The 25,265-nt window shown below is 50.1% G+C and overlaps 1 protein-coding gene across 2 annotated transcripts in view; it reads right to left on the reverse strand.

Moving 5' to 3' along the window:
- Positions 1 to 25,265, reverse strand: part of CUL9 (cullin 9) — a 38,213-nt gene that overhangs the window by 8,090 nt on the left and 4,858 nt on the right. For both annotated transcript variants that reach the window (XM_055571370.1, XM_055571371.1), the window contains exons 5-30: positions 25,061 to 25,196; positions 24,717 to 24,910; positions 21,638 to 22,043; positions 21,021 to 21,213; positions 17,301 to 17,508; positions 15,285 to 15,481; positions 14,698 to 14,915; positions 13,473 to 13,722; positions 13,274 to 13,379; positions 12,548 to 12,775; positions 12,196 to 12,286; positions 11,900 to 12,071; positions 10,434 to 10,539; positions 10,060 to 10,155; positions 9,683 to 9,858; positions 9,313 to 9,446; positions 8,779 to 8,958; positions 8,486 to 8,595; positions 8,226 to 8,408; positions 7,941 to 8,101; positions 7,471 to 7,699; positions 7,195 to 7,375; positions 1,839 to 1,984; positions 1,570 to 1,699; positions 1,218 to 1,417; positions 571 to 821 (exon numbers count right to left, since the gene is read on the reverse strand). In XM_055571370.1, coding sequence (XP_055427345.1) covers positions 571 to 821; positions 1,218 to 1,417; positions 1,570 to 1,699; positions 1,839 to 1,984; positions 7,195 to 7,375; positions 7,471 to 7,699; positions 7,941 to 8,101; positions 8,226 to 8,408; positions 8,486 to 8,595; positions 8,779 to 8,958; positions 9,313 to 9,446; positions 9,683 to 9,858; positions 10,060 to 10,155; positions 10,434 to 10,539; positions 11,900 to 12,071; positions 12,196 to 12,286; positions 12,548 to 12,775; positions 13,274 to 13,379; positions 13,473 to 13,722; positions 14,698 to 14,915; positions 15,285 to 15,481; positions 17,301 to 17,508; positions 21,021 to 21,213; positions 21,638 to 22,043; positions 24,717 to 24,910; positions 25,061 to 25,196 — 4,682 coding nt within the window. The remainder of the gene's footprint in view (positions 1 to 570; positions 822 to 1,217; positions 1,418 to 1,569; positions 1,700 to 1,838; positions 1,985 to 7,194; positions 7,376 to 7,470; positions 7,700 to 7,940; positions 8,102 to 8,225; positions 8,409 to 8,485; positions 8,596 to 8,778; positions 8,959 to 9,312; positions 9,447 to 9,682; positions 9,859 to 10,059; positions 10,156 to 10,433; positions 10,540 to 11,899; positions 12,072 to 12,195; positions 12,287 to 12,547; positions 12,776 to 13,273; positions 13,380 to 13,472; positions 13,723 to 14,697; positions 14,916 to 15,284; positions 15,482 to 17,300; positions 17,509 to 21,020; positions 21,214 to 21,637; positions 22,044 to 24,716; positions 24,911 to 25,060; positions 25,197 to 25,265) is intronic.

Raw genomic sequence — 25,265 nt, forward strand, 5'->3', positions numbered from 1 at the left:
TGAATTTGAAAATGTGTGCGAGTGGAAGTTTGAGAAAGATGACTCTAGAAAACTCGCATTTACACAGTCTGAACAGCCGGCGTAAAAGCAGAACAACTCCTGGTGAACTGCAACTGAGGTAAAGAGCTTTAGGGTGCCAGCCAGCTAGCGGAATCCTATGGCAAATTCCTCTGGAGAACAGACTTCCTGAAAACTAGTCAAAGAATTTGTATATTTCACGAAGCAGAGTGCATAGTTAGTACTCAATATGTGTCTGCCTAGTATTTCAATTCTGCTTAGAATGAAAGACATCCAGAAAGGAGTTTATGAGTCTTGGACTCCTACATAAGGAGTCTGGGGACAGCAAGGCCCCTGCGTGGGAAGGAAACAAAGGGGGTGATGACGCTGGGAGTGGGGATGAGGACTAATATCTCTCATCAGGGACAGGGAAAATGGCACTAGACAAAGAAAGAAATGACATGTTTTTGTTCTGGCAGCCTGGCTTTGGCACTATGACCCCTCCCATGTCACTGCGGTGCCATTCGTCCTGGGGGGCCCTGCAGCAGGGGGCACGGGGCTAGCGGTGGCTACCTTATCTTGGAGGTCTCAGAGGTCTGGCTGCCAAAGAAGGGGATCTCTGCCTGGCCCCGGCAAGGCCCTGAGGGCTCCGGGGTGGCGTACGTGAGGATCTGGGGCCAGTCATCCCGCCGTTCCACATAGCCCTGGCCCAGGAGGTGAAGAATGCAAGAGAGGACATCTGTGCTGGTACAGGCCACACCCCCAGCAATGGCGCGGCCCAGGCTTCCAGGAGGATTTGGACCCTTGTGCCAGGCCTCCAGAACCTGGATGGGAGGTGAGGAAACAGGTGGGCTGCGGTTACCCAGAGCAGCCAGCCTCCGACTTTGCCACTTACTGCCTGACTGTGGATCAGTTACTAACTCATGCCTCATTTTTCTTATCTGTTAAATGGGGATAATAATAATAGTAGTAATACCAACACCACCAATCTCATTGTATTTCTGTGTAGATTAAATGACTTAATCATCGAAACTCTTTAGAATAGAGCCTGGCAAACGGTCAGCACTCATGTCTGGTCTCCACCTTCTAACTTTCCATCAGGAATAGAAAACCCAGATGGAAATGTCACCCACCTTCCCCGTGATGCCCCCTGCCCCCCACTCCACCCCCAAGCATGACTCCCTCCCCTTCCCCCAACCATCAGGGTCCCCTGTGCCTACCAGACAAACCAGCTGGTCAATGTGGAGGCCCTTCTCCCCGTGGGCTTTGAGAATACGGACAAGAAGACAGCTCAGGAGGTTCCTCTTTTGTTCCAGGGTCCGGCCTTCATCCTTCTCCACGTTCAGGTATGTCTGGGGAGGCAGCAGCCACAGGGCCTCCCCACGGGGCCGGAGCCCAGGCTCCCGGAGACGCAGCACACCTGGAACCCGCTCCCAGTCAGCACCCAAAGAGGGGAAGGGACAGACGAGTGAGGGCAAAGGGGACTCCATTCTCATCCCCTGTATCTCCCCCACCTGGAGAGCCCACCCCTGGGAGCAGGGGCTCAGCCCAGCCCCACCACCTCGAACCTACCCCTAGGTGGGAAGTCCTGGCCCTCCTGCAGGGTCAAAGGGCCGCTGTCTGAGGTGAGGGGCAGGAGGGCCTGGAGCAGCAGCTCGGGGCTGAGGCCAGAATTCTTCAGCAAAACCTCTACTGACACCTCCTGGGCCGGAGAAACAGGGCCAGTCAGGAGCAGATGATCAAGGCAAAGGAAAAGAAGGAGGGAAAGAAGGTGGGACAGAGTTGAGGAAAACAGTGACAGACGAAGCGGAGGAGACAGAGAGGCCGAGGAGCTGAGGCACCTCCGTCTGATTGAAATGCAGCAGCAGCCACATCTGCACGGTGGACACATGCAGCGTCTGGTCCCCGAACTGCAGCTCCGCCCGGCCCAGCCACGTCCACTGCAGTCGCCGGTGTGGCCCCACGTCCAAGACCGGATGGTTCTGACCTGGGAGAGTGTCGAGGGAAGAAGTGGAGACAACAGGGGAAATGAGGGGTCAGGGCTGAGGCGAGCGTGCAGCATTCGCCAGGCTCCACTAGTCTCTGTGGGGAGCAGGGCCCAGCACTCACACACACACAGACACACACTCACACACACACGCCTCATCCAGCGTCCCGAGCACAGCCCTTCTGTGTCTGCCACAGGGGTCTGGGAGCCCACCCCGTGCCCAGCCCTGTACCCGGTAAGCTCCACAGCAGAAACAGCAGAGAGGACAGCTGGGCTTTGCTCCCAGGAAACTTGACAGTTTTAGAGATCTGCTAGGCTGAGTCTCTGCCACCCGCTGTGAGCCTGGGGTGTTTGCTCAGACTAGAAAGCAAGGATGCTGTCACGAGGAGAAGGTACCAAAAGGAATCAGACTGGGAGGTGCTCTCTGGCCCAAGATGGGACAATGTGAATGTCAAAAAAAAAACAAAAAACAAAAAAAACACCACACCCGTGATGGACTGAAAAACATGAAATGTTTTAAAAGCCATGAGTTCATGATATCTTTTATTTTTCAAAGACCTCATGGGTATCTTTGGATGAAGCTACAGAACCAATACATTATTTTAAAAAGTGGTTAAAAAAGAGGGAGAGGAAAAGAGAATCAAGCCTTTCCTGTATAAATGGACCTTCCAGGTAACCAAAAAGCTGATGAGAGAAAGGTTCTCTCTACAGACAGAGCCTTCTGGCTAACACATGGAGAGAGGATGACAAGAGTAGAATGTCACTAGCTCCTAACCCTAATGGTAATGAGAATGAATGTCTAGCGAACAGCTGATGGGAAATTCTATATAATGTATAGATTGGACAGATGATGCTGAAATCCACTTTAACATCACACAGAAAGACAACCTCCTGAAGGAAGTACATGATACCACCTATGACATGTCCTTGCCTGAGAAAATCAACGCAGAATCTAAATAAGCTGCTACATCTGAACACCTAAATATCGGTCTTCAGGAAAGGAGGCGACAGAGGACCGTGCTAGAGGACACTAGGTAGACACAATCCAGCCTGTGGACAGCTCTGGACAACCAGCCAGCCCTCCACAAACAACTGCAAGAGGGGGGGGAAACTGAGGCAGGGATCATACACTGAGGGAGACGGGAGACAGAACTCACCAAACGCAAAAGGGGGCTTCATTCAGATCCTCAATAGGCCAAAAAAACCCACAAAAAACTCTAAAAAGCTCAAGATAATTAGGGAAATATGAATACTGACTGTATATCTGATAAGATTAGGAACTACTACTAATTTCTATAAGTTTGATAATTATAGAATCCTGGCTTTTAAAAGGAGTCTTTATCTGAGGGGTGGGGAAAGTGGGTGGGGTACAGATGAAGCAAAATTGGCCGTGAACTGATATATGTTGATATACTGAAGTTTATTCTGTCTGCTTTTTGGTATGTTAAAATTTCTCACAATAAAAAGATTTTCTAAATGAAGATGAAAATAAGCCATTCTAAAATAAAAACTGATAAAAGTTTTCTAGCAATATTTCATCAATTAAGAAACTTCTAAATAATGTACTTTAGGAGGAAAACTGAATTCAAAAAGAAGGATCAAGGTACAAAAGGAATAGTGACTAAAGCAACTGGTATGATGGTGAATCCAAACTGAATAAAACAATAATAATAATCACCAGCTGGGAGAGAAACAAAGGTACAAGATGGGGATCAGACTGGAATTAAGATTTTCTATGGTCCTTCCATTTTTCAGGGAGATGGGAGGTGACATTAACAAGTTAAACTTACATTAAAAATATAAGAGCAATCAACTATAGAAACAGAATGCATAACTTCCAAAACTGATAGAGACAAAAAGGAATTTTTTAAAAATCCAAAAGAATAGAATGCACAAAAACCCAGGGCAGAATCACATCTGTTAGTGTTCTACCGAACTTTCTTGCTTTAACTGTATGTTTTACATACTCCTGTATATATTAAATAACTAAAATTTAAAATTATAAGAAAAGTAAACCAAAAATAAAAGTCAAATGTTATTACTTATAATAACTAGACAAAAATTGATCATTCAAAAACAGAGATTAGAAAACAGGTTCTAGGTATTAATATTTTAAATAAAGACATGTCTAAAATATAAAAAGAAGTCAAAGTTAAAAGTACAATAAGGGAATTCCCTGGAGGTCCAGTGGTTAGGACTCACTGATTTCACTGCCAGGGCCCAGTTCAATCCCTGGTTGGGGAACTAAGACCCTGCAAACTGCAAGGGTGGCTAAAAAAAATTGTAAAATGCTACTAGGGGAATTCTGATGACAGTAGAATACTGGCAGGCTTTAAAGTATACTGCCAACAGATTGCTTATTAATAGTAGCGGGGGAAAAAATATTAACTGTACAGTGGAAAAATCAAACTGCCTCTTGACCAGGCTATCAAAATTAACATTACTAACAAGGAGCGGATGGTAATCCTGTGCTTCCATGTATACTATCCTGGGAAGATATAACATCACTTAGTACTCTGGCCAGGAATGTGCAATGTGAATCCAGAAATACATAAGCTTAAAAGGAGGAATTAGGAAATTTTAAAGGATTATATCTCCTTTAAAATTGTGTCAGTATCATAAAAGACAAAGAAGGCCTGTGGAACTGCTCCAGATTAAAGGAGACTAGAGACACGACAACTAAATCAACAGGTGCTCCTGAACCGGATCCTCTCCAGGACTGAAAAAAAAAGACATTATGGAGTAATTGAAAAAACTGGAATATGGAAACTAGATTAAAAGTATTATATGATTGTTAAATATTTGAAAGTAATAAATGGAGTGCTGGTTTCATAAAAGAACATTTTACTCTTAGGAAATGTATATTATTTAGGGGCAAAGAGCCAACATATACACGATGGTTCATGAAAAAAGTATACACACATATACATTTATAGACATGTATATGTACACAAAGAGCAAATTAAAAAAGCAAATGGAGCAAAATGTTAACAACAGGTAAACTTGGATGAAGCGTTTATGAGGAGTTCCCTGATGGTCCAGTGACTGAGAATCTGCCTGTCAATGCAGAGGACACAGGTTCAATCCCCGGTCTGAGAAGATTCCATATGCCATGGGGCAAACAAGCCATAACTACTGAGCCCACGCGTGGCAACTACTGAAGCCCTCGTGCCTAGAGCCTTTGCTTCACAATGAGAAAAGCCACCACAATGAATAGCCTGCATACCGAAACTACAGAGCAGACCCTACTCACTGCAACTAGAGAAAGCCTGTGCACGGCAACACAGATTCAGTGCAGCCTAAGATAAATACATTTAAAAAGAAAAGAGTTTATGAGTGCTCTTTATATTATTCCTACAATTTCTTTTCTGTAAATTTATTTCCAAATTAAACAATTTTCAAGTAAAAGGACAACTGAATCTTATACTTAAAATGGCTAAAATGGCAAAGTATGCTAGTCATATTTTACCACAATAAGAGAGACCTCAAATAATGATCAAGCCAAAAGAAAACAGTAAAAGGATAGAAATAGACATACCAGAAAGATACCAATCAAAGAAAGCTGGTATACCATTAACACCAGATAAAAACAGACCTTAAGAGAAAAAACTTCACTAGAAAGAAAGATGGTCATTTCATGACAATAAGGCTTAACTGACCACGAAGATTCTAAATCTACAGAGTCCTCTATGTGGTAGCCACTCACCACATGTGGCTATTTAACATTAAACTCTAAAGTACATAAAATTAAATACTGAGTTCCTCAGTCACACTAGTCCCATTTCAAGTGCTCAATAGACATGAATGGCTGTCATTTTTGACAGCACAGAAAAGAACTGTTCCATCATTGCAGAAAGTTCTATTATTATTGCTATATAAAGTTCTATCTATTATTATCTACTGTTAAATGATTTTAACCTTGTATCTGATAACACAGTCAAAAAATATATAAAGTAAAACTGACGTGACTGGAAGTTTAAAACTTCACTATTGTAATGGTAAGTTTTAGCATACTTCTCTAGGTAATAAATCAAGCAAACAAAAATAAGTAAGGATAGAGATTTGTACAACACAATTAACAAGGTCAATTTAGAGGAATAAATAGAATCCTATATCCAACGGTTGAAGAGTACACATTCTTCTTCATCACACACAGAACACTTATAAAATCTGATCACCTACTAGGCCATGAAATAAGACTCACTCAATGCAAAGATTCAGAATCACAGAAATCACCTTCTTTGGCCACAGGGAATGAAGGTTAAAATCTAAACCAAAAGATGACTAAGCAAAAAAAAAAAACAAGTTTGGAAACTTAAAAATATATACTTCCAGAAAACTAATAAATCAAAGAAACAAAATGGAAATTAGAAAATTCTTAGAACTAAACAATTATCAAGTACTACATGATAAAAATTTATGTGACGTCCCAAATATCCATAATTCATGCAGTGGAATGTGAATCAGCAACGCAAAAGAACAAAGTTAATGATGTAACTGGCAACCTGAAAAACTCCCACAGACATTACGTCCCGTGAGAGAAATCAGACACTGCAGGATACATGCTCTATGATTCCATCTGTATGATGTTTAAATTAGAGGCAGAAACCTACAATGAAAAGGGAGAATAGTAACTTCTCCTGGAAGAAGATACTGACTAGAAAGGGGACATGAAGGAGGAAGCCTTCTGTTGTGCTGGCAACGTTCTATGTCTTGATCAGGCAGGGGGGCTGCTTACAGGAGGGTATACGGATATAAATTTCATTAAGCTATAATTAAGATTTGTGTACTTCGTTGAATACTAACTCTACCTCAATTAAAAAAAAAAAAAAAAAACTCTTCAAAACAAAACAAAAACCAAGAACTTACTGAAGGCAGCTAAAGCAATGTCGGTAGGAAATGAACAGCCTTAAATACTTTCACTTGAAAACCAGAAGTCTGAAAAGACTAAAAATGAAATAAGCATGCAACTTGAAGTTAACAAAGGAAAAACAGAGCAAGTTCATATAAAGGTGAAGAAAATCAGAGAGAAATTAATGAAGATCTAACCCACACTTCTCCACCCTTCCTTCCCTAGCGATGCTTCTATCCAGAGACCACTTTGCTTCCTATCCATACATTCCTGTCCAAAGAGCCTCTCTCCTCCTCCTCTCTGAGATGCCACCCCAACTCTCACCCCAATCTCCAACTGCCTGTCCCTATCTCCTCACTCTGGTTGTAGAAACTGGAGAAGCGGTCAAGGGCATCACAGAATTCTGTGGGAAGGCACTTTCTGGGATGGTACAGGTAGCAGAGAGGGGAGACCGGCCAGCAGCGTGGTGACAGGACCAGTACAGAGACTGTTGGACTTGAATCTTCGATAAAGAGCTCCTTCTCGGCCTCCTCTTCCTCCTGAGAGACAGAAGGATTCCAAGGGCTCTTGGGCTCCCTTCTTTGCTCCAGACTCTCCTGCTCGCCTATTCTCCCACTCTTTCCCTTGCCCTTACCGCCTCTTCTTCCAGGCCCTGTTCCTCCTCGTTCTCCTGCTCCAAGAACAGCTTGTCCAGCTGCTGGAGCTGGTACACGTGGAACTGGCGCTGCAGCTCCTCCGAGGTGCTCAGGCTCCGCAACATCTGCTGGGGGAGGCGGTTGGGGAAACAAAGGCCGATCTGCTCCAGCACGGCCCCCTCCAGCCAGCTCGAGCCCAAGCTCAGGAGACGGTCCGCCATGTAGTGCCTGCAGCGGGCACAGCCCAGGCCGAGCCTCAATGTGGGCGCTCGGCAGGGCCTCCCGCTCCAGAACACAGATCCCCCTGTTGCAGCCTGCCTCATCCTCCCCCTCCCCAGGGCCATGGCCATCTCTGCATCTTAACCTCACCTCCCCACTGCACCTCCCTTGCCTTCCCTCTAAGACGCAGGTCTCCCCCACCCTCAGACTCTAGGCCTCGCACACCCTGCCTCTCCAGATCCGCACTCACTGGTAGAAGTGCTCAAAAGTCGTGGCGAGCTCCAGGCCAGAGAGGACCATGATGGGCTCCAGGTGCCACTGGAGCCGCCCCAGCACTTCCACTCCAGGGGTTCCACCCATCAGGCCACTCTGGATCTGCTGGTCAATGTGCCGGGCGAACTGCTCACTCATCTGGGGGCAACGGAAAGGGCGGGAGCAAACCATGAAGAGGGAGCAGAGTTTTGGGGGTGGGGAGAGGAAGCAGATGAAAGGGCAGAGCAGAAGGGGCCCAGCAGGCCGCTGGCCCCGCACTCACGTGGGCAGCGGTGAGAAAAGACTGCTGCAGCAAGGCGCCAGAGAAGCCGCTGCGCAGGGCCAGCGTGAAGGCCGCCCGGGGCCCGAAGAGCTCCAAGCCTGCCCTCTGCAAGCGCTCGTAGAGTTTACAGTAGCGGGGCACGAAGTCCGGGGCCCTCCAGGCCGCAGCCAGGAACGTGCTGACCTGAGGAGATGGGAAATCGCAGCCCAGGGGCCGCCCAGCAGCCTCGGCCCTGCCCGGACCTCAGCGCCCCTGCCTACCTGCTCCTGCACCACACTCAGCCAGCACTGCGTCATGTTCCTCAGGCTGCTGCTGGGAAGGGCGGGGGGAGGCCCAGGGCTCCGGTCCCGAGCCTTACTGCTCTTGCTGGCTGCGGACACAGAGGGCAAAGGAACAGGCTCATCTCAGCCGCTGGGTGAGTCCCAGCGTCCGGGGAACTTAGCCCCGGGAAGGCCCATGGCAAAGCAGAAAGGAAGAATAAAACTCAGAAGAGAGGAACCAGACAGAACCGCCGCCCAGCTTCTTCATTCAGCCGGCCACGGCCGGGACTCACGGGGCCGGGCGGAGGGCTCAGGAGAAGGTCCGGGAGGAGGCTCCACGTGTACCAGCAAGTGGCAGAGGCGACGCACACGGGAGGCAAAGGACGCGGCTCGACCACGGGGGTTCCGAGAGCTCTCCCTCTGCTCCAAGTACTGATCCAGCAGCCACCCCAGGGAGCTCACACCTTCCGCATCTACAAGAAGACAGGTCAGGAACAGGCCTCCATGGGGGACGGAATGGAGAACCTGGAAAGCAGAGGGGAGAAGCGACTGCACGGAAAGGATTTGGGGGCGGCAGGGCCCTAGTCCTCCCCTCACCAAGGTCTGCTTCTGCTGGAGTTTGGGGACGTGGGGACAGGGTCGGGGTGGGGAGGATTCAAACACCAGAGTCCCAGGGAGCAGTCCCTGGGGCAGGGAGGGGAGGACACTGAGGTGATAGGCCTTCGGGGACAGAGACAGGAACCAAGAGAGCCAAGAGCATTGACTCAGGTCAGCCCTAGGGATGATTACAAGGAGCAGGTTAGTGGGGCCGCGGTGGGGGCGGTTACCCGGGCAGGTGATGTTCTGCACCAGGGGGCTGACCAGGGCCTCCCAGCAGGTCTTGCCCAGCGCCTGGGCGGCCTCTTCATCAGGGAGGAAGCGATCTGCAAAATTCTGCTCGTGACGCAAAACCCTGTTCAGTCTGGAACAAAGACTGTCTGGTCAAGGATTAAAGACGTCCCCAGGCCTCCACCCACCTGCGGTCAACTCTCAATCGCCCGCCCGGATGAGCTGGTCCTTCACCCTACCCCCCACACACACTTCTGGTCTCTGCTCGGCTCCCTGGCTCCCTCCCACGGCTGCTGCTTGATCCTTCAAACGCCGCTCCCCTCCTGCCCCCACTAACCGTATCTCCTTGGCTGCACCCTGCCCACCTACCTGGGACAGAGCTGGAGGAGGCGCTTGCGGTCCTCCGCAATGTCCCGGCTCCAGGCTTGGGCCCGAATGGTGTAGAAGAGACAGGTACGGCGACACAGCTGCTCTCGGAACAGCGGCCAGAAAGTGGGCTTGGGGCCAAGGACCTCCACACCCCGGACCCGGGTGTCAATGCCGCCCTGCAAGGGGCACAGTTCTCACCCCCTCGGCTCCCTGGAGGCACTCCCGCCTCTCTGGAACTCAGCAGGCTCCTGGGCCATACAGGGCAAGCAGACAGAGGACCCTTGACCTAAGCCTGGCCCCCGAACACTGGAGAACCAGCCGCTAGGGAGATCCTTTGCTTCCTCCTGGACCCTGTGCCCCCCAGTCCCCCACCCCACCTGCTGGCAACGCTTTATGCGGATCTGGATGATGGGCCAGACGCGGCTCAGGTTCTCCAGGAGGACCACCCGGCTGGCGGAGGGCATCACATTCACCTGGCGGGGCGGGGAGAAGAGGTAGAGACAGGAGTAGAGCTGGAAGACTGCTGACAGCAGCCGAGTTTGTGACGGTGTGCGCCCCTCACCTCTCCCATCCCACGCCTGTGGATCTATGCACCTCCACAGCCCTGATTCCACTCTCGAAGCTTACAAAGCAGTGCCTGCCCGGGAGGAAGGGATGTGGGAGCTCCACAGGCACTGGGTCCACCCGCTAAGGCCCCTGGGACCAACAGAAGGATGGAGAGTAAGGGGGAGCCCAGGCACGGGGTCCCCACCGTATTGAGCTCCGTGTTGATGCAGCTGGCGCTGTCACCCCCAAACACCACCACCCGGGCTGGCATGTAACTCGAGTCCTCACTGGCCACCAGAAGAGTCAGCTGCCTGGGAGAGGAGAAAGGACTCAGTCAGAACCAAGGGCCCTGATCTTGGTGCAAAACGACTTCTGCCCACCACATCCTCTTCAGAATCCTGTCCTCTGCTTAAGCGTTGGTCTTCCCCAGGCTCCCTGCTCTTCCCTTAACCTTCCCCCAAAGCGATTTCACTTAAACCCATGGTTTAAGCTGAAAGTTAACACCTGAAGGACTCCAAATTCACGTCTCTACCCTAGACCGCTCTTCTGAGCTTGCATGCCGCGTATCTGACAGGTCCATGCTGTGCCCACAGGCACCTCCAGGTCCATGTGCCCACACGGATCGGTCATCTGTCTGCAGAAACCTGCTCCTCTTCCCACTTCTCTCTTGGCAAAGAATGGGCACCCATCCAGATATCCAGCTAGGACACGTGACGTCTCCCTCGTGGTCCCCCTCATCCAGCCAGCGGCAGGTACCGCAGACCACCTCTCAAGCTCTCCTCTTCCACCGCCTCCTCACCGTCTATTCCCGTTCCCGCCGCCTCACTCAACGATCATCACTCAGTAAACCTTCCAACTCTGTCCTGGCCTGCCAGCCAAATTCACATAACTGCCAGAGCTCTCTAAATAAAAAAAACCTACTTTTGTCTTTTCCCCTCTTAAAATCCTTCAGTGGCTCCTCAAATTTCAGAATAAAACTCAACTGATTCTGCCTCCTTTTCCAGCTTCCTCTCCTGCTACTTCACTACACAGACCCTTCATCCCAGCCAAGCACAATTACTTCAAGTCCCCCCAGTACATCATTGCTTCTTGCTTCCATTCTGCACAGATGCTGTCCCTGTATCTGTTGGCCTCTCTCTACCCAGTCAATTTCTACCACCAACTTAACCCATTCAGCCCCTCTGTCTGCAGCCTCCTCTGAGATCTCAGCTGGCATCAGGATCCAGTGCACCTGTCAACTATCACTTTTTTCTTACTCTCTCTTGCTGATTTTCCAGCCTGGCTCCCCAGTAAGACTGTCGGATCCCTGCAGACAGGCCCCTTATCTCACTGTTGGTGGGGCTCCAGGCCCTCGCAGGGTACCTGGCACAGAGCACACAACAAACGGATGCCCACACGGGGAGTGGGTAAGCTGCTGCTCTACCTCCATCAAAGAACAGGGTGGTGACGTGTGTCTGGTGGAGGGAGCAGGCTCGGGGAGAGAGGGGAGGTCTACCCTGTGCTCAGGGAGATCAGGCCGACACGTGTATCTGTTCATTTCACAAAATGGGTGTAAGGTCCCTCAGGCACAGGGCGTCTAAGTCGGGGTTGAGTGTATGTAGTTAATTCTTTGAGGACGTATACTGGGGCGTATCAGAACATTCGTGTGCGTGGACACGGGTGTGCTCACACCTCACAAGAACACCGCGGTGCATGTGGAGGGTGATGAAGTGGGAGCCGGTGCTGCCGTTGGACTCCCAGTAGGTCTTGGGGTTGCGGTCCGTCAGCTTGCTGGCCCGGTGCGAGTTGGAAGACACCTCCAGCTTCTCCCAGCATTTGTCCTCCTTCACCTCCACGCTGGAGCCTGTGGGCCCACGGGAAGCCTGGTTAGTTGAGAGAGAAGACAGGAAGGGGACGAGGGAGCAGGAAGGGAGGGGGAGGCAGAGGCTGGGGTGGCCGCAGGAGGAAGCAGATGGGGGGGCACGAACCCTGGCAGAGATGCCTGAGGAACACGTCGAAGAAGGGGATGTTGATGGGGCGGTGGGTTCGTCTGTGGTCTTCAATCTGGCCCAGCACCATCTGCAGCCGGGACATGGAGAGAAAGGGTGTGGGGAGAGAAAGGGTCCCTGCAGCAGGGACACGGAGATACACGTGGAGAAAGAGTCAAGAGGCGACAGAGCGCTCAGCCCCTTTCTCCAGAATCCTGGCAGAACAGAACCACGCGGGGCAAGGGCTGGGCAACAAGGGCCTAGATCCGCCACCACTCGTGCCAAAGAGGGACAGCGTGAGGCCCCTCCCCCGCCTCCCACCTCCCTCAGCCTGGACCTGCGTGCTGCTCACCTGAATGCAGCCCGCCAGGATGCTGGAGGTAAGGTTACTGTAGAGCTGGGCGTGCTTCTCACATTCTGTCACCAGGTCCCGCAGCTCACAGGCCAGCAGCAGCTGAGCCGAGTGCTTCTCCAGGACCTTGGTGAGGGCGTCTTTGGCTCCCAGGCAGCAGAGCACCACTGCGTAGTCCTTGTGCGTGGAGGCCAGGCGATACAGGAAGCACAGTAGCTCCTGAACGATCTGGCCCAGAGATGCCAAGATTAACACAGGGACGCAAAGGGCAGGCTGAGGGGTGGCCTTAGATGTGGGGGTGCGGTGGCTGAGATTTTGGAGAACTTGAGAGCAGACTACCAAAGATAGGCTGGCACAGAATGCTGGGGGGAGGACCCGGGGGTGAGGGGCAGAGCTTGGGGACAGCTCCCCAGGCTTCCTCCGGCCAGGACCAGCTGGTGCCTGAGCCTTGCCCCACAGGGCACACCCCCCATCCCCAAAGGCGGAGAGCAGGGACTGCATGGACTGGGGAATGTGGACTTCTCCCAAACCCAGAATCTAAAATTCAGGCGCAGCGAGAAGGCCTCGGTTCTGGGGACCCTCAGATGACACTGGCCTCCTTCCTCCACTCCCTCCCAGTGTCCCAGCCCGTCCAGGCTGGCTGTGCCGTGGGCCCCCCGGGCCTCACCAAGCAGCTGGTGCCCCGGGGCTGCCTTGCCCTGCCCACACTGGCCAGGGCTCGGGTACCTCAGAGTCACTGCCGGGGCCATTCAGACAGTTGAGGCAGGGCTCCAAGACCTCGTGCCAGGGGAGGACCATGGCCTCAGTGTGATCCAGCAGCTGGGTCATGACCCTGGCGAGGGGTGGCAACAAGTGAAGCCCCTGCAGTCGGCCAGCTGCCCTTGCCCCCGACAAACAGGTGCCCACCGCCCCCCCAGCCTCTCACCTCAGCGCCGTCAGCAGCAGGGTTTTATTGGGCCCGGGGGCGTCCAGAGTCCACAGGAACAGGAGGAAGGGCTGGCTCTCCTGCTGGAGGCGCTTGAGGAGGGGCCTCACGGCGCCCCCCGGGCCACCCTCTCGGCATAGCACGCGCTCCAAGTCCAGGAGGAGTTCCGCAGACGGGCCCCCCACCAGGGATCGGATCAGCAGCTCAGGGGACCCCTCCTGGCCCTGGGTGCTGGGGGTCTCTGGCGCTGCTGCCCAGACACATGGAGGGAAAAAAATGGGTATGAAGGAGAGTCACACAAGCTGGTCAGACTGAGATGCACAGATGCAGAAAACCACCCCCAAACTGCCCCCCTGCCCCGTTGTGAGGACATCTACTGTTTCTACTCGACAGTGGCGGACTTCTTTTTCTGGCCCCAAATATCTAAGTTTGTTGTTGTTCAATCACTAAGTCACATCATACTCTTTGTGACCCCATGGACTGCAGTCTGCCAGGCTTCCCTGTCCTTCACCAACGCCCAGAGTTTGCTCAAACTCACGTCCATTGAGTTGGTGGACTAAATATATATCTGGCTATATCCGGAAAAAAAAAAAAAAAATTGGTATGGCAAATGCTATCAAGTTAAACAGCACAGTTTTAATTCATACGGTCCCACTTCTCTCTTTGATTACTACATGTGAGCTGTGCTACTATACAAGCCAACAAATACTACCTATTATAGGCAGGTCCCCTATACTACCAAGCTCGGTGGCTTCAGAAGTACAGACTAAAAGACACAGGGCCTATTTCGATTTGCCCCCAAACGTCTAGGTTTCACTTGTGCGTTGAATACAGAGACTTTCTGCACTACGGTATCGATATTTCACATTCTATGTCACAAACTTCTGTACCATAAGTTACAATTCCTCTACAGAAGGCCTCTATAGAAGTCATTTCAACCGACCCTGCAGTGACCAGGAAGAGTGGACTGCACTCAGCTCAGACAGATGGGAGCCCTTTCATGTTTATACAAAGAAGACCAATCTCCCTGCACCTATCCTAAACGTCCCCTCTCCTCCTCCTGGTCAGGAAGTCCTACTTGAGACCTAACCTGAGCACGAAAGCCCTCATTCATTCCCTGAAGGGTCATCGTGTCTTTCTACCAAGGAAGTAGGATGTAAACCTGAGCCCTCCGGCCGCGGTGGGGACCAGCTCCTCAGCACACCCACTCCCTCCACGACGGTACCTGAGTGCTCGGGGCTGCCCGGCGGCTTCGAGTAGCGATTCAGAAGCATCATGAGGATGGTCCGGGTGGTAGGCATGGGTTCTGTCCCCGGTGCTATGCCCGAGTGTCTAAACAAGGTGTCTCTCAGCTCGCGGGTGATGATCTGGTCTCCCAGCGTGTGGTGATTGCATAAAAGCAGGTTGAGCAGGAGGAGGCCGTTTCTCACCGCGGAGGAGCACCTGGGAGGAGGGAGGTGTTCCCGGAAGAAATTGAAAGAGAATGAATGTGATGGAAGCAGGGAGGTGGCACAGAGGGAGGAGCCCTGAAGCTGGGGACAGAGGGGTTCCAGGGGTCCCTCTGAGGCCAGACACCTGGCCTCCTGACCTCAGGTCACTCCTCCCAACCCCAGGAAAGGACAGGGGTCTCTGATCTCTGGAACCTCCCCACCCTCAACCACTTAGCCTCTCTTCTAGCCACCCCAAGCAGGACATTTCATCCAGAGACGACAGTGGGAAGGGAGCTTCTGCGAAGCACAAGAGCCCGGGGCAGGGGAGCGGCAGGGCGTGGGGCTTAACAGGAGTCTGGCATTCGGGAAGGGAGGTCCTGACCCCTCTGTGTTCAGCATCAGGATCACAGCAGCAGGGAGAGTGAGGAGCAGGCTCTCGGAGTCCGGGCGGGTGGCTGAGTCAATGCTGGCAAAGATCTCCCTGGTCATCTGGGCGTCAAACAAAGGATGGACGGAATCTTGGCTGATGACAGATGTGGGGATCTCTGAGGAGCTGGCAATGGCCAGCATCTTCAGCGCCTGTGTAGGGGGTGTGGTGACAGAGTCAGGAGTGGGCACGGCCTCCGTGCAGAACAGGAGAGAGAGCCGGACTGCATTCTAGACCTCAAACTCTGGGGCAACTGAGCTGTTTGCAAATAGAAATTTAAGAGGCAGTGATGGGACATCAAAGGCTTAAAAAAAAAAAGGAAGAAAAGAAAAGAAAGCCAACCAGAAAACCCAAGGTTCTGGGGTAACATGAGCCTGCAGCTTCTCTCTGCCAGGACCGAGATTCGATGAGTGCAGGGGTGGGTGGCCACCCGTGTGCAGTGTCCCCTCCGGACGGAGCCCTTTCACAGCCTCAATGTATATTCAAGACTTTGCTTGAAGCCGTCTTCCATCTCACTTAGCCGCTCCTCCCTTTAAAAAACCTCTCCCTTGAGTTCTGTAACTTCTTGTCCTCCCGGTCGTCCTACCTCTCTGGAGTTCCTCTAATGCCTGATCCCAACCACGGAAGCTCTGAGTCGCCCTTCTCCTCAAACTCTGCACCCCACCCCACCCCACACAACTGTGGCCTCTGCCCTGCTGCTGCTACCATGGGGATGCCAACACTCCCACCCCCGTCCCCGGGCCGCCAAAGCCAGTATCCAGCCTGCCTGGATGAGGCTACTTGGGTTGCCTCACAGGCAAAGTGAGGCTGGAATTATAGGAAAAAATACTTGGAATGTGCAGACATGTTGGCTGGTTCTCAGAGAAACTGAAATTAGGATGAACACTAAACCATCGGAGTGGAGAAGGTCTTGGCTGGTGAAAGGGCTGATTCTGGAGAGGAAACCTCGTCAGGATGGAGGACAGAACTTACTCCTCAGGACGATCCCCTGGTGAGGGCTGGACCCATCAAGCAAATGCCACCTCACAATGAGGTTTTCTCCCTTTGGCTACATTACCCTCCCCACTCCAAGCTGAATTCTGGACACCTTAAGTTATAAACAAAATGATACAATTCTGTTATAGGGCAAGAGTTTGAGTTTAGAAGCATTTGGTCATGCACTTTGAAAGGATCAGGAAATTCTTTGAACAGACTGGCCTGGCCTGGACTAGGAATGCTTGGCTGCTCTGGGGAGAAGCAGCAGCAGGCTGACCCCGTAAAGGAAGGGCCTGTCGGCCTCCCCCAGGCAAAGACCGCCTCAAGAGCACCCACGCTCCAGTTCACAGGACTGCCGGCATCCACGCTCAGAACTGCTCTGGACATGGCCTGCCTGTCCCCTCAGGGAGCCTCAGGTTAAACGGAGCACACACTGCCCAGACCTCCCCACCAGCCTGACCCTCTGTCTGCAGCACTCAGGAAGCCAACTCTTCCTCCCCGAACGAGGGCCTCCTCTCCCCACTCCCTGGGCCTGGGGTTGGCAAGGCTGCAATGCAATGTTGGCTTGGCTTTACCCACATCTGGTGAGGAGGTATTTTCTGTGTTCTGAGACCACTCAGATAAAATGGCTAAAAATTACTCTGTCACATCTAAAAATTTTGCCTTTAATCAGACACTAGGTTGTTAATAAAAAGCCCTGGAAAAGTCAACATACCTAAAAATCCAACCTGGCTTTCTCTGTACACCTCTTCCTCTTTCAGAGTTCCCCACTCCAACCACCCCTGCTGCTCACTTTAAACCTGGGAATCATTCTCAGAAACACCTTTCTCCCTGCTTCCAGAGGCATTTTGTCTCCTGGACTCCCCCGCTGGATCTCCTCCATCCCAGTGTCTCCTCCTTGTCTGAATGACCACAGAACCTCCTCAAGGCCAGCAGAGCCCACCCCTGAGCCGCCCGCCCTGGCCCTCACTCTACCGCCGGGCCCGGGCCACTCACTGCCAGCCCCGCCTGCTGCACCAGGACGGAGGTCTTGTATTCTTGCATGCAGACCAGCACGGCGTAGATGCCGCCTTCCCTGGCAAAGAGCGGGCGCCACTCGTGCTTGGTCATGAGCAGGTAAAGAAGCCGCAGAGCCAGCACCACCACCATCTTCTCTCCCACCTGGTTGGTCAGCAGCTCCACCAGCGTCTTCACCAGCTTCTCCCTGAGAGAGGAGAGACGTCGGGGTTTCCCATCCCAAGAGTCTCACCTGACTGCCCGTCCCAGCCTGTCCACGAAGATCCAGTCCATCCCCCGACCTCTCCCTCCTGCTGCCCGCTCCTCTGCAGTCTGTCTCTCTCAGGCTCTTCTCCTCATCGAGCAGGCAATATAGCAAAAGGGTGATGAGCTCTGGCTCATCTTTTCAAATGAGTCTATAAATTCACCACAATGTTAAATCAAAAGGCCCAAAAGGTATTATTATTTTTTTTTTAAAGGGCAGGGCTTCCCTGGTGGCTCAGTGGTAAAGAATCCACCTGCCAACAGCAGGAGACACGGGTTCGATCCCTGATCTGGGAAGATCCCACAGCTCATGGAGCAACTAAGCCCATGAGTCACAACTACTGAACCCATGTTCCCTGCTGAAGCCCGTGCAGCCCAAAACTTGTGCTCCACAAAGAGAAGCCACTGCAATGAGAATCCCATGCACAAGTGGAGAGGAGCACCTGCTGGCCGCAGACAAAAGTCTGCACAGCAACTAAGACCCAGCACAGCCAAAATAAATAAATGAAATGCCCTTACCAAGAGAAAACTGTTTCAACTGCTCTACAAAAGATCTTTAAAAAAAAAAAAATGACAAGCCGACAAGTGCATAAGAGTATGGTAGCCTGCAGGATACTCTTGCCCTCAGGCTTATGCTAACAAAGACTTTGTACTGAAATATTTTTGTTTCTATTATGAATAATCTATGTCATTATTGTTGCACACCAGATGATGAATCCTGATGTAAAATATAACTAAAATCAAGAGGGGAAAAAACCCCGACAGATTTAGGCACAGAAAGAGAAAATAAAATAGGCAAGAATAGTCAAGGACTGGTTGGAAAGAAATAACTGTAGACTTGCCTACTACTTATCAAAATAAAAACTTATAATAATTAAAACTCTGGAAATACGGGGTAGCCAAACAGATGAACAGATTAGAAGAGCGATAAGGGCAGCATCTCAGACAGGTGGGACTGCAAGGACCATGCAAAACGTGAGGCAGAGACATGTGGCTATCCATCTGCAAAAAGGAAGGCTGGAGCTCTGCTTCACTCCACTTGCAAAAATAGACTGCAAACAGATTTTAAAATATATGTGAAAAGTAAAGTCACAGATATTTTTAGGAAGTATAGGAAATATTTTTACAGTCCCAGAATGCAATAGACCCTCTTCAAACCTAGGAACCATTAAAAAAATGTTAAGAAAGATAGCTGCATGAAAATCTAAAAGTTCAACATAATAAAAGATACTAGCCACCAATTTAAGACCCTGAGCACTTAAGCTACAGAAAGGGTCAGGTGAAAACACAGATTTGAAGGGAAGGAAGCAGTGCCTGCAGAATTCCTGGGTTACAGTGAGCGTCTCAAGAGGAAAAAAGCTGGACTAACATTTTTCTCCCCTGGGCAGAGATGGTGAAGTTGGTCTGGGAACTAGGAAGGAATGGAGGACAAAAAGACAAATCCTGAGAAATAACGCAAATAAAAGCACTGAAAAGGTTCTGTGTTTATTCCTGCCTTTTGTGTTGGACAACAGGGTTTGTTCTGGGGTTTCAAGGCCTGGAGGTGCAGGGATCCTGGGGCCCACAGAGCCATAACTCCACCAAGTTCCGACGGGGACCAGCAGCCAGAGCACTAATGATCCCTCCCCGTATAGAGCTGCTTTCTGTCTTCTCTCATGGGCCTTACGATGACTACAATGTGAACCAAACGTATTTCAAATATACATCCCCCTCTCTGGACCCTGATTTACTGTAAACAAGTTAATATACAGAGGTGATGCACATGAATAAACAAAGAAATATGTAAGGATGTTTACTAAAATGTCAACAGTGACTATCTCTGCATAGAGGCCTTTCAGATGATCGTTATTCTCATAACTTTCATTTTCTTATAGGGATCATATATATTATTTTATATTCAGAAAATAAAATAAATATGATTATAGAAGAGACAATATTTGGAACAGCAATAATGAATTAATATCCAGAATGTCTTCAAATCAATAAAAAAAAGACAAAGACCCAGTAAGAAAATGGGCAAAGGATAAGAATATTTATAGCAGAATACAAGAAGCGCATGCAAATATGCCTAACTTCTCAAGAAATTAAAGACAAAAAGATACCGATCACTTTAAAATTTTGGCAATCTGATAGATTTTTGAAAATGATAATAGCCAGTGCTGGCAGGTGTGAAGAAAAATAGATCCCTTAGAACACTGTATGTGAGAGAACAGACTTGTAGTTGCCAAATGGGGGAGGAGGGTGGGAGAGGGATGGACAGGGAGTTTGGGAGTAGCAGCTGCGAGCTATTATATATAGGCTGGATAAACAACAAAGTCCTACTGTATAGCACAGGGAACCATATTCATATCCTCTAATAAAAGATAATGGAAAAGAATATGAAAAAGAATATACAAACGAGTCACTATGCTATAGGCAGAAATTCACATAACATTGTAAATCAACTATATGCTTCAAGACAGTAAAATTTTACAAAGTAAGGCTACATTTGATTTTGGGTATAATCATATTGCAGAGTCCAAGGCGGCAGTGAGAACGAGGCAACACCACGCGGACAGACATACTGTATGCAGACACACTGCATGTAGGCAGAAAGCTGCAGAAACAGAGTGTGATCACATATACTAAAACTCAAATGCAGAAAACGCACTAACAAATATAAGCCTCTAGAAGGTCTGAAGGATACGTGCTTGGATGTGTGGCAACAGAAGTAAAATGAGACTTTGACTTTTCATTCTCTGGATCTTTTAAAATAAGAATGCAATGGTGTACTATTTGTAACTAAGAAGTATTTTTTAAAAATTTTAGAGGACTTCCCTGGTGGTCCAGTGATTAAGAATTTGCCTTGCAATGCAGGGGACGTGGGTTCGATCCCTGGTCAGAGAACTAAGATCCCACATGCCAAGGGGCTTTAAGCCTGCAAACCACAACTACTGAGCCTGTGTACCACAACGAAAGAATCCATGCACTGCACGTGAAAGACCCTGCGTGACGCAACTAAGAGCTGATGTGGCCAAATGAATTCATTAATTATTTTTTAATTTAATAGGAAAAAAGTAGAGAGGGAGAAAAAAAATACTCAAAAGCCAAAAGGACCTTGATTTGAATCCTGATTCTATTATCTGTCATACTGGGCGAGTTACTTAAATTCTCTAAGCCTCAGTCCCTGACCCACACAGTGGATAAGAATAGCATCAGGTTTCCCTCTGGAGATGGGAGGATTTAAAGAGAGAATGCTTATAAAACTTTAAGCACAAGGGCCTGGCACAGAACAAGCGCTCCAAGAATATTAACCATCACAGAGTCCACCTTCCTGCTCAGTTACGCCTCAAGCTGGCCCTTCTTTCCCCCAGCCTTTCTAACTCTTGATCTCCTAGCTCCTTCCCTCCCTACCACTATCCTCCCCCAACTGACAGCTTAATCCGTAAACTCCACTTCCCTCCCCAGGGTTCTAACCTCAGGAATCTGTCGGGACGGACCAGAGGGTGGTCTTGCTCCGTGACCTCCTCCACGGCCTGGGAGAGAGCGCAGAGTGCTGAGAGCTGCAGACTGGTGTCCAAGCTGGAGATCTGCACAGTGGCCACGACTGCTGCCACGTACTGGTCCAGGGAGCTGCGTGGCCCAGGACCCCGCAAGGCTCTAATCATTTCTGAAAGTCGTGAGGGAAAGGCGGTGGCTTAAAAAAAAATAAAACTGCAGCATCTTCACCTTGGAACTCTCTAACGGTCAAGCCCAATTATCCTACTGACGTTTAAACACCCTATTCACTACTGTAGCTTGCACCCAGAATGTTCCCAACTCTGTGTGAGGGATTTAATAATCAGGCAATGAAGATGACTTTATTCTAGAAGACAGACCCTCCTTTTCCAGGGACGCTGAAGGAAGGCAGCAGTGACAGGCTGTATGTAATCAAGGTCCAAGGAAGGAAAATGGATGCACGCTTCCAGTGCACTTTCTCACGCAGAAGTGATCTTGCTCCACGGCGCGCCCTCCCCGCTGACAACCCACTTCTCTGGGGGGCACCCAGGACTTGCTCCCACCTCTCTGCCCTCCCCTCCCAGCACCTGACTCACCACTGGCTGCCTCCTTCATCCCAGGAGGGAGAGCCATCCCCTCAGTCACCAGAAGCTGGTTGAACAGCTGCGAATCGCTCTGTGCCATGGGCAGCTCGGTTTTTCCCTTGACCGGCTCTGCCTCTGCCTTGAGGGGCTCAGCCTTCACTTTGGGGGACTCGGTCTCCTCCTCTGAGAAGGTGGCCTCTGACTTTGACTCCTCTTCAGGATCCGGGGTACTGGAGTGATTTTGTGAGGACGACGAGCCACTCAGAGCGTCGGGCTGCAGCCCGTACTTGGTGTAGATCTGGGAGTTGAGCAGGTCGCTGAGGGTGCTGCCCTCAAACCGATTCCTGAGAACCTGCAGCAGACTCTCTGCCATGGCCACGGGCACAGAGATTTCACCCAGGGCCTTCTCACCTAGGCTCTGCCAACAGAAAGGCATGTACTTCAGGAAGGAGCAGACACCAAGGGCCTGGGGACAGTAACAGGAGGTGGGCCACCTCCCACTGGGGCCTTAAACACTGCCTGCCTCCTAGACCCTCCCAGCCTCTGCCTTATCCCCAGGGAAGGATTCCTTGGCTCTCTAACCTCTAAGCTCTCTAACCTCACTCCACCCTCCCCTAGGCAGTCCCACAGGGTGAACTACCTTCAGTTCAGTTCAGTCGCTCAGTCGAGTCCGACTCTTTGCAACCCCATGAATCGCAGCACGCCAGGTCTCCCTGTCCATCACCAACTCCTGGAGCTCACTCAGACTCACGTCCATCGAGTCAGTGATGCCATCCAGCCATCTCATCCTCTGTCGTCCCCTACTCCTCCTGCCCTCAATCCCTCCCAGCATCAGAGTCTTTTCCAATGAGTCAACTCTTCGCATGAGGTGGCCAAAGTATTGGAGTTTTAGCTTTAGCATCATTGCTTCCAAAGAAATCCCAGGGCTGATCTCCTTCAGAATGGACTGGTTGGATCTCCTTGCAGTCCAAGGGACTCTCAAGAGTCTTCTCCAACACCACAGTTCAAAAGCATCAATTCTTTGGTGCTCAGCCTTCTTCACAGTCCAACTCTCACATCCATACATGACCACAGGAAAAACCATAGCCTTGACTAGACGGACCTTTGTTGGCAAAGTCATGTCTCTGCTTTTCAATATGCTATCTAGGTTGGTCATAACTTTTCTTCCAAGGAGTAAGCGTCTTTTAATTTCATGGCTGCAGACACCATCTGCAGTGATTTTGGAGCCCCAAAAAATAAAGTCTGACACTGTTTCCACTGTTTCCCCATCTATTTGCCATGAAGTGATGGGACTAGATGCCATGATCTTCGTTTTCTGAATGTTGAGCTTTAAGCCAACTTTTTCACTCTCTTTCACCTTCATCAAGAGGCTTTTTAGTTCCTCTTCACTTTCTGCCATAAGGGTGGTGTCATCTGCATATCTGAGGTTATTGATATTTCTCCCGGCAATCTTGATTCCAGCTTGTGCTTCTTCCAGCCCAGTGTTTCTCATGATGTACTCTGCATATAAGTTAAATAAGCAGGGTGACAATATACAGCCTTGACAGACTCCTTTTCCTATTTGGAACCAGTCTGTTGTTCCATGTCCAGTTCTAACTGTTGCTTCCTGACCTGCATACAGGTTTCTCAAGAGGCAGGTCAGGTGGTCTGGTAGTCCCATCTCTTTCAGAATTTTCAACAGTTGATTGTGATACACACAGTCAAAGGCTTTGGCATAGTCAATAAAGCAGAAATAGATGTTTTTCCGGAACTCTCTTGCTTTTTCCATGATCCAGCAGATGTTGGCAATTTGGTCTCTGGTTCCTCTGCCTTTTCTAAAACCAGCTTGAACATCAGGAAGTTCATGGTTCACATATTGCTGAAGCCTGGCTTGGAGAATTTTGAGCATTACTTTACTAGCGTGTGAGATGAGTGCAATTGTGCAGTAGTTTGAGCATTCTTTGGCATTGCCTTTCTTTGGGATTGGAATGAAAACTGACCTCTTCCAGTCCTGTGGCCACTGCTGAGTTTTCCAAATTTGCTGGCATATTGAGTGCAGCACTTTCACAGCATCATCTTTCAGGATTTGAAGTAGCTCAACTGGAATTCCATCACCTCCACTAGCTTTGTTCATAGTGATGCTTCCTAAGGCCCACTTGACTTCACATTCTAGGATGTCTGGCTCTAGGTCAGTGATCACACCATCGTGATTATCTGGGTCGTGAAGATCTTTTTTGTACAGTTCTTCTGTGTATTCTTGCCACCTTTTCTTGATATCTTCTGCTTCTGTCAGGTCCATACCATTTCTGTCCTTTATCGAGCCCATCTTTGCATGAAATGTCACCTTGGTATCTCTAATTTTCTTGAAGAGATCTCTAGTCTTTCCCATTCTGTTGTTTTTCTCTATTTCTTTGCATTGATCGCTGAGGAAGGCTTTCTTATCTCTTCTTGCTGTTCTTTGGAACTCTGCCTTCAGATGCTTATATCTTTCCTTTTCTCCTTTGCTTTTCGCTTCTCTTCTTTTCACAGCTATTTGTAAGACCTCCCCAGACAGCCATTTTGCTTTTTTGCATTTCTTTTCCATGGTGATGGTCTTGATCCCTGTCTCCTGTACAATGTCATGAACCTCATTCCATAGTTCATCAGGCACTCTATCAGATCTAGTCCCTTAAATCTATTTCTCACTTCCAGTGTATAATCATAAGGAATTTGATTTAGGTCATACCTGAATGGTCTAGTGGTTTTCCCTACTTTCTTCAATTTAAGTCTGAATTTGGCAATAAGGAGTTCATGATCTGAACCACAGTCAGCTCCTGGTCTTGTTTTTGTTGACTGTATAGAGCTTCTCCATTTTTGGCTGCAAAGAATATAATCAATCTGATTTCTGTGTTGACCATGTGGTGATGTCCATGTGTAGAGTCTTCTCTTGTGTTGTTGGAAGAGGGTGTTTGCTATGACCAGTGCATTTTCTTGGCAATACTCTATTAGTCTTCGCCCTGCTTCATTCCGTACTCCAAGGCCAAATTTGCCTGTTACTCCAGGAACTACCTTAGAGAATCCCAAGTCTAACCCCACCACAAACCCCCTCCCAGGCATCTCCCGTCTGTAATACCTCATCCAGGTTCTCCCGAAGACTCTGGTAAATTGACTGCTGCTCACATATGTCCAACTTCCTGATGAAGAAGAGCAGCTCCCACCACTCAGCCTGGGTCAGGTAGCCCAGTTTCTCATTCTTCTGAGGCTCGGGCTGGAGGTATGGCAAAGAGGAGAGCCCGTCCACTGGCTTCCAGTCCCAGGAGGGGAGTGCTGGGGAGACAGGCACCGGGGGCCTCAGCCTCTGCCGGGGGACTGAATGGGTTTCTGAACGTCTGGGGCAGCTCCTGGTCCTGAGAGGGCTGCATGCCACCTGCTCCTCCTCTGTTCAGACCCCGCGTCCTCGTCCCCTCCCTGGCTCACCTGTGCCCGGCACAGCAGCCCCCGCCCCCTCCTCCGCAGCCGCTGAAGCCGTGTCCTCAGCAGTCTCCTCAGGACCCAGGATCTCCAGCATGTGCCAGTGCACCCAGTACGTGCGGCCCGTCGACTGCCAGAAGACCTGGTGCGGAGGAAGTGGGGCAGAAGATGAGAGAGGGCTCAGCGCTGAGAACCCCGCACTGGGCCAGCT

Source organism: Bubalus kerabau, chromosome 3 (assembly GCF_029407905.1).
Source record: "Bubalus kerabau isolate K-KA32 ecotype Philippines breed swamp buffalo chromosome 3, PCC_UOA_SB_1v2, whole genome shotgun sequence".
Classification (NCBI taxonomy): domain Eukaryota; kingdom Metazoa; phylum Chordata; class Mammalia; order Artiodactyla; family Bovidae; genus Bubalus; species Bubalus kerabau.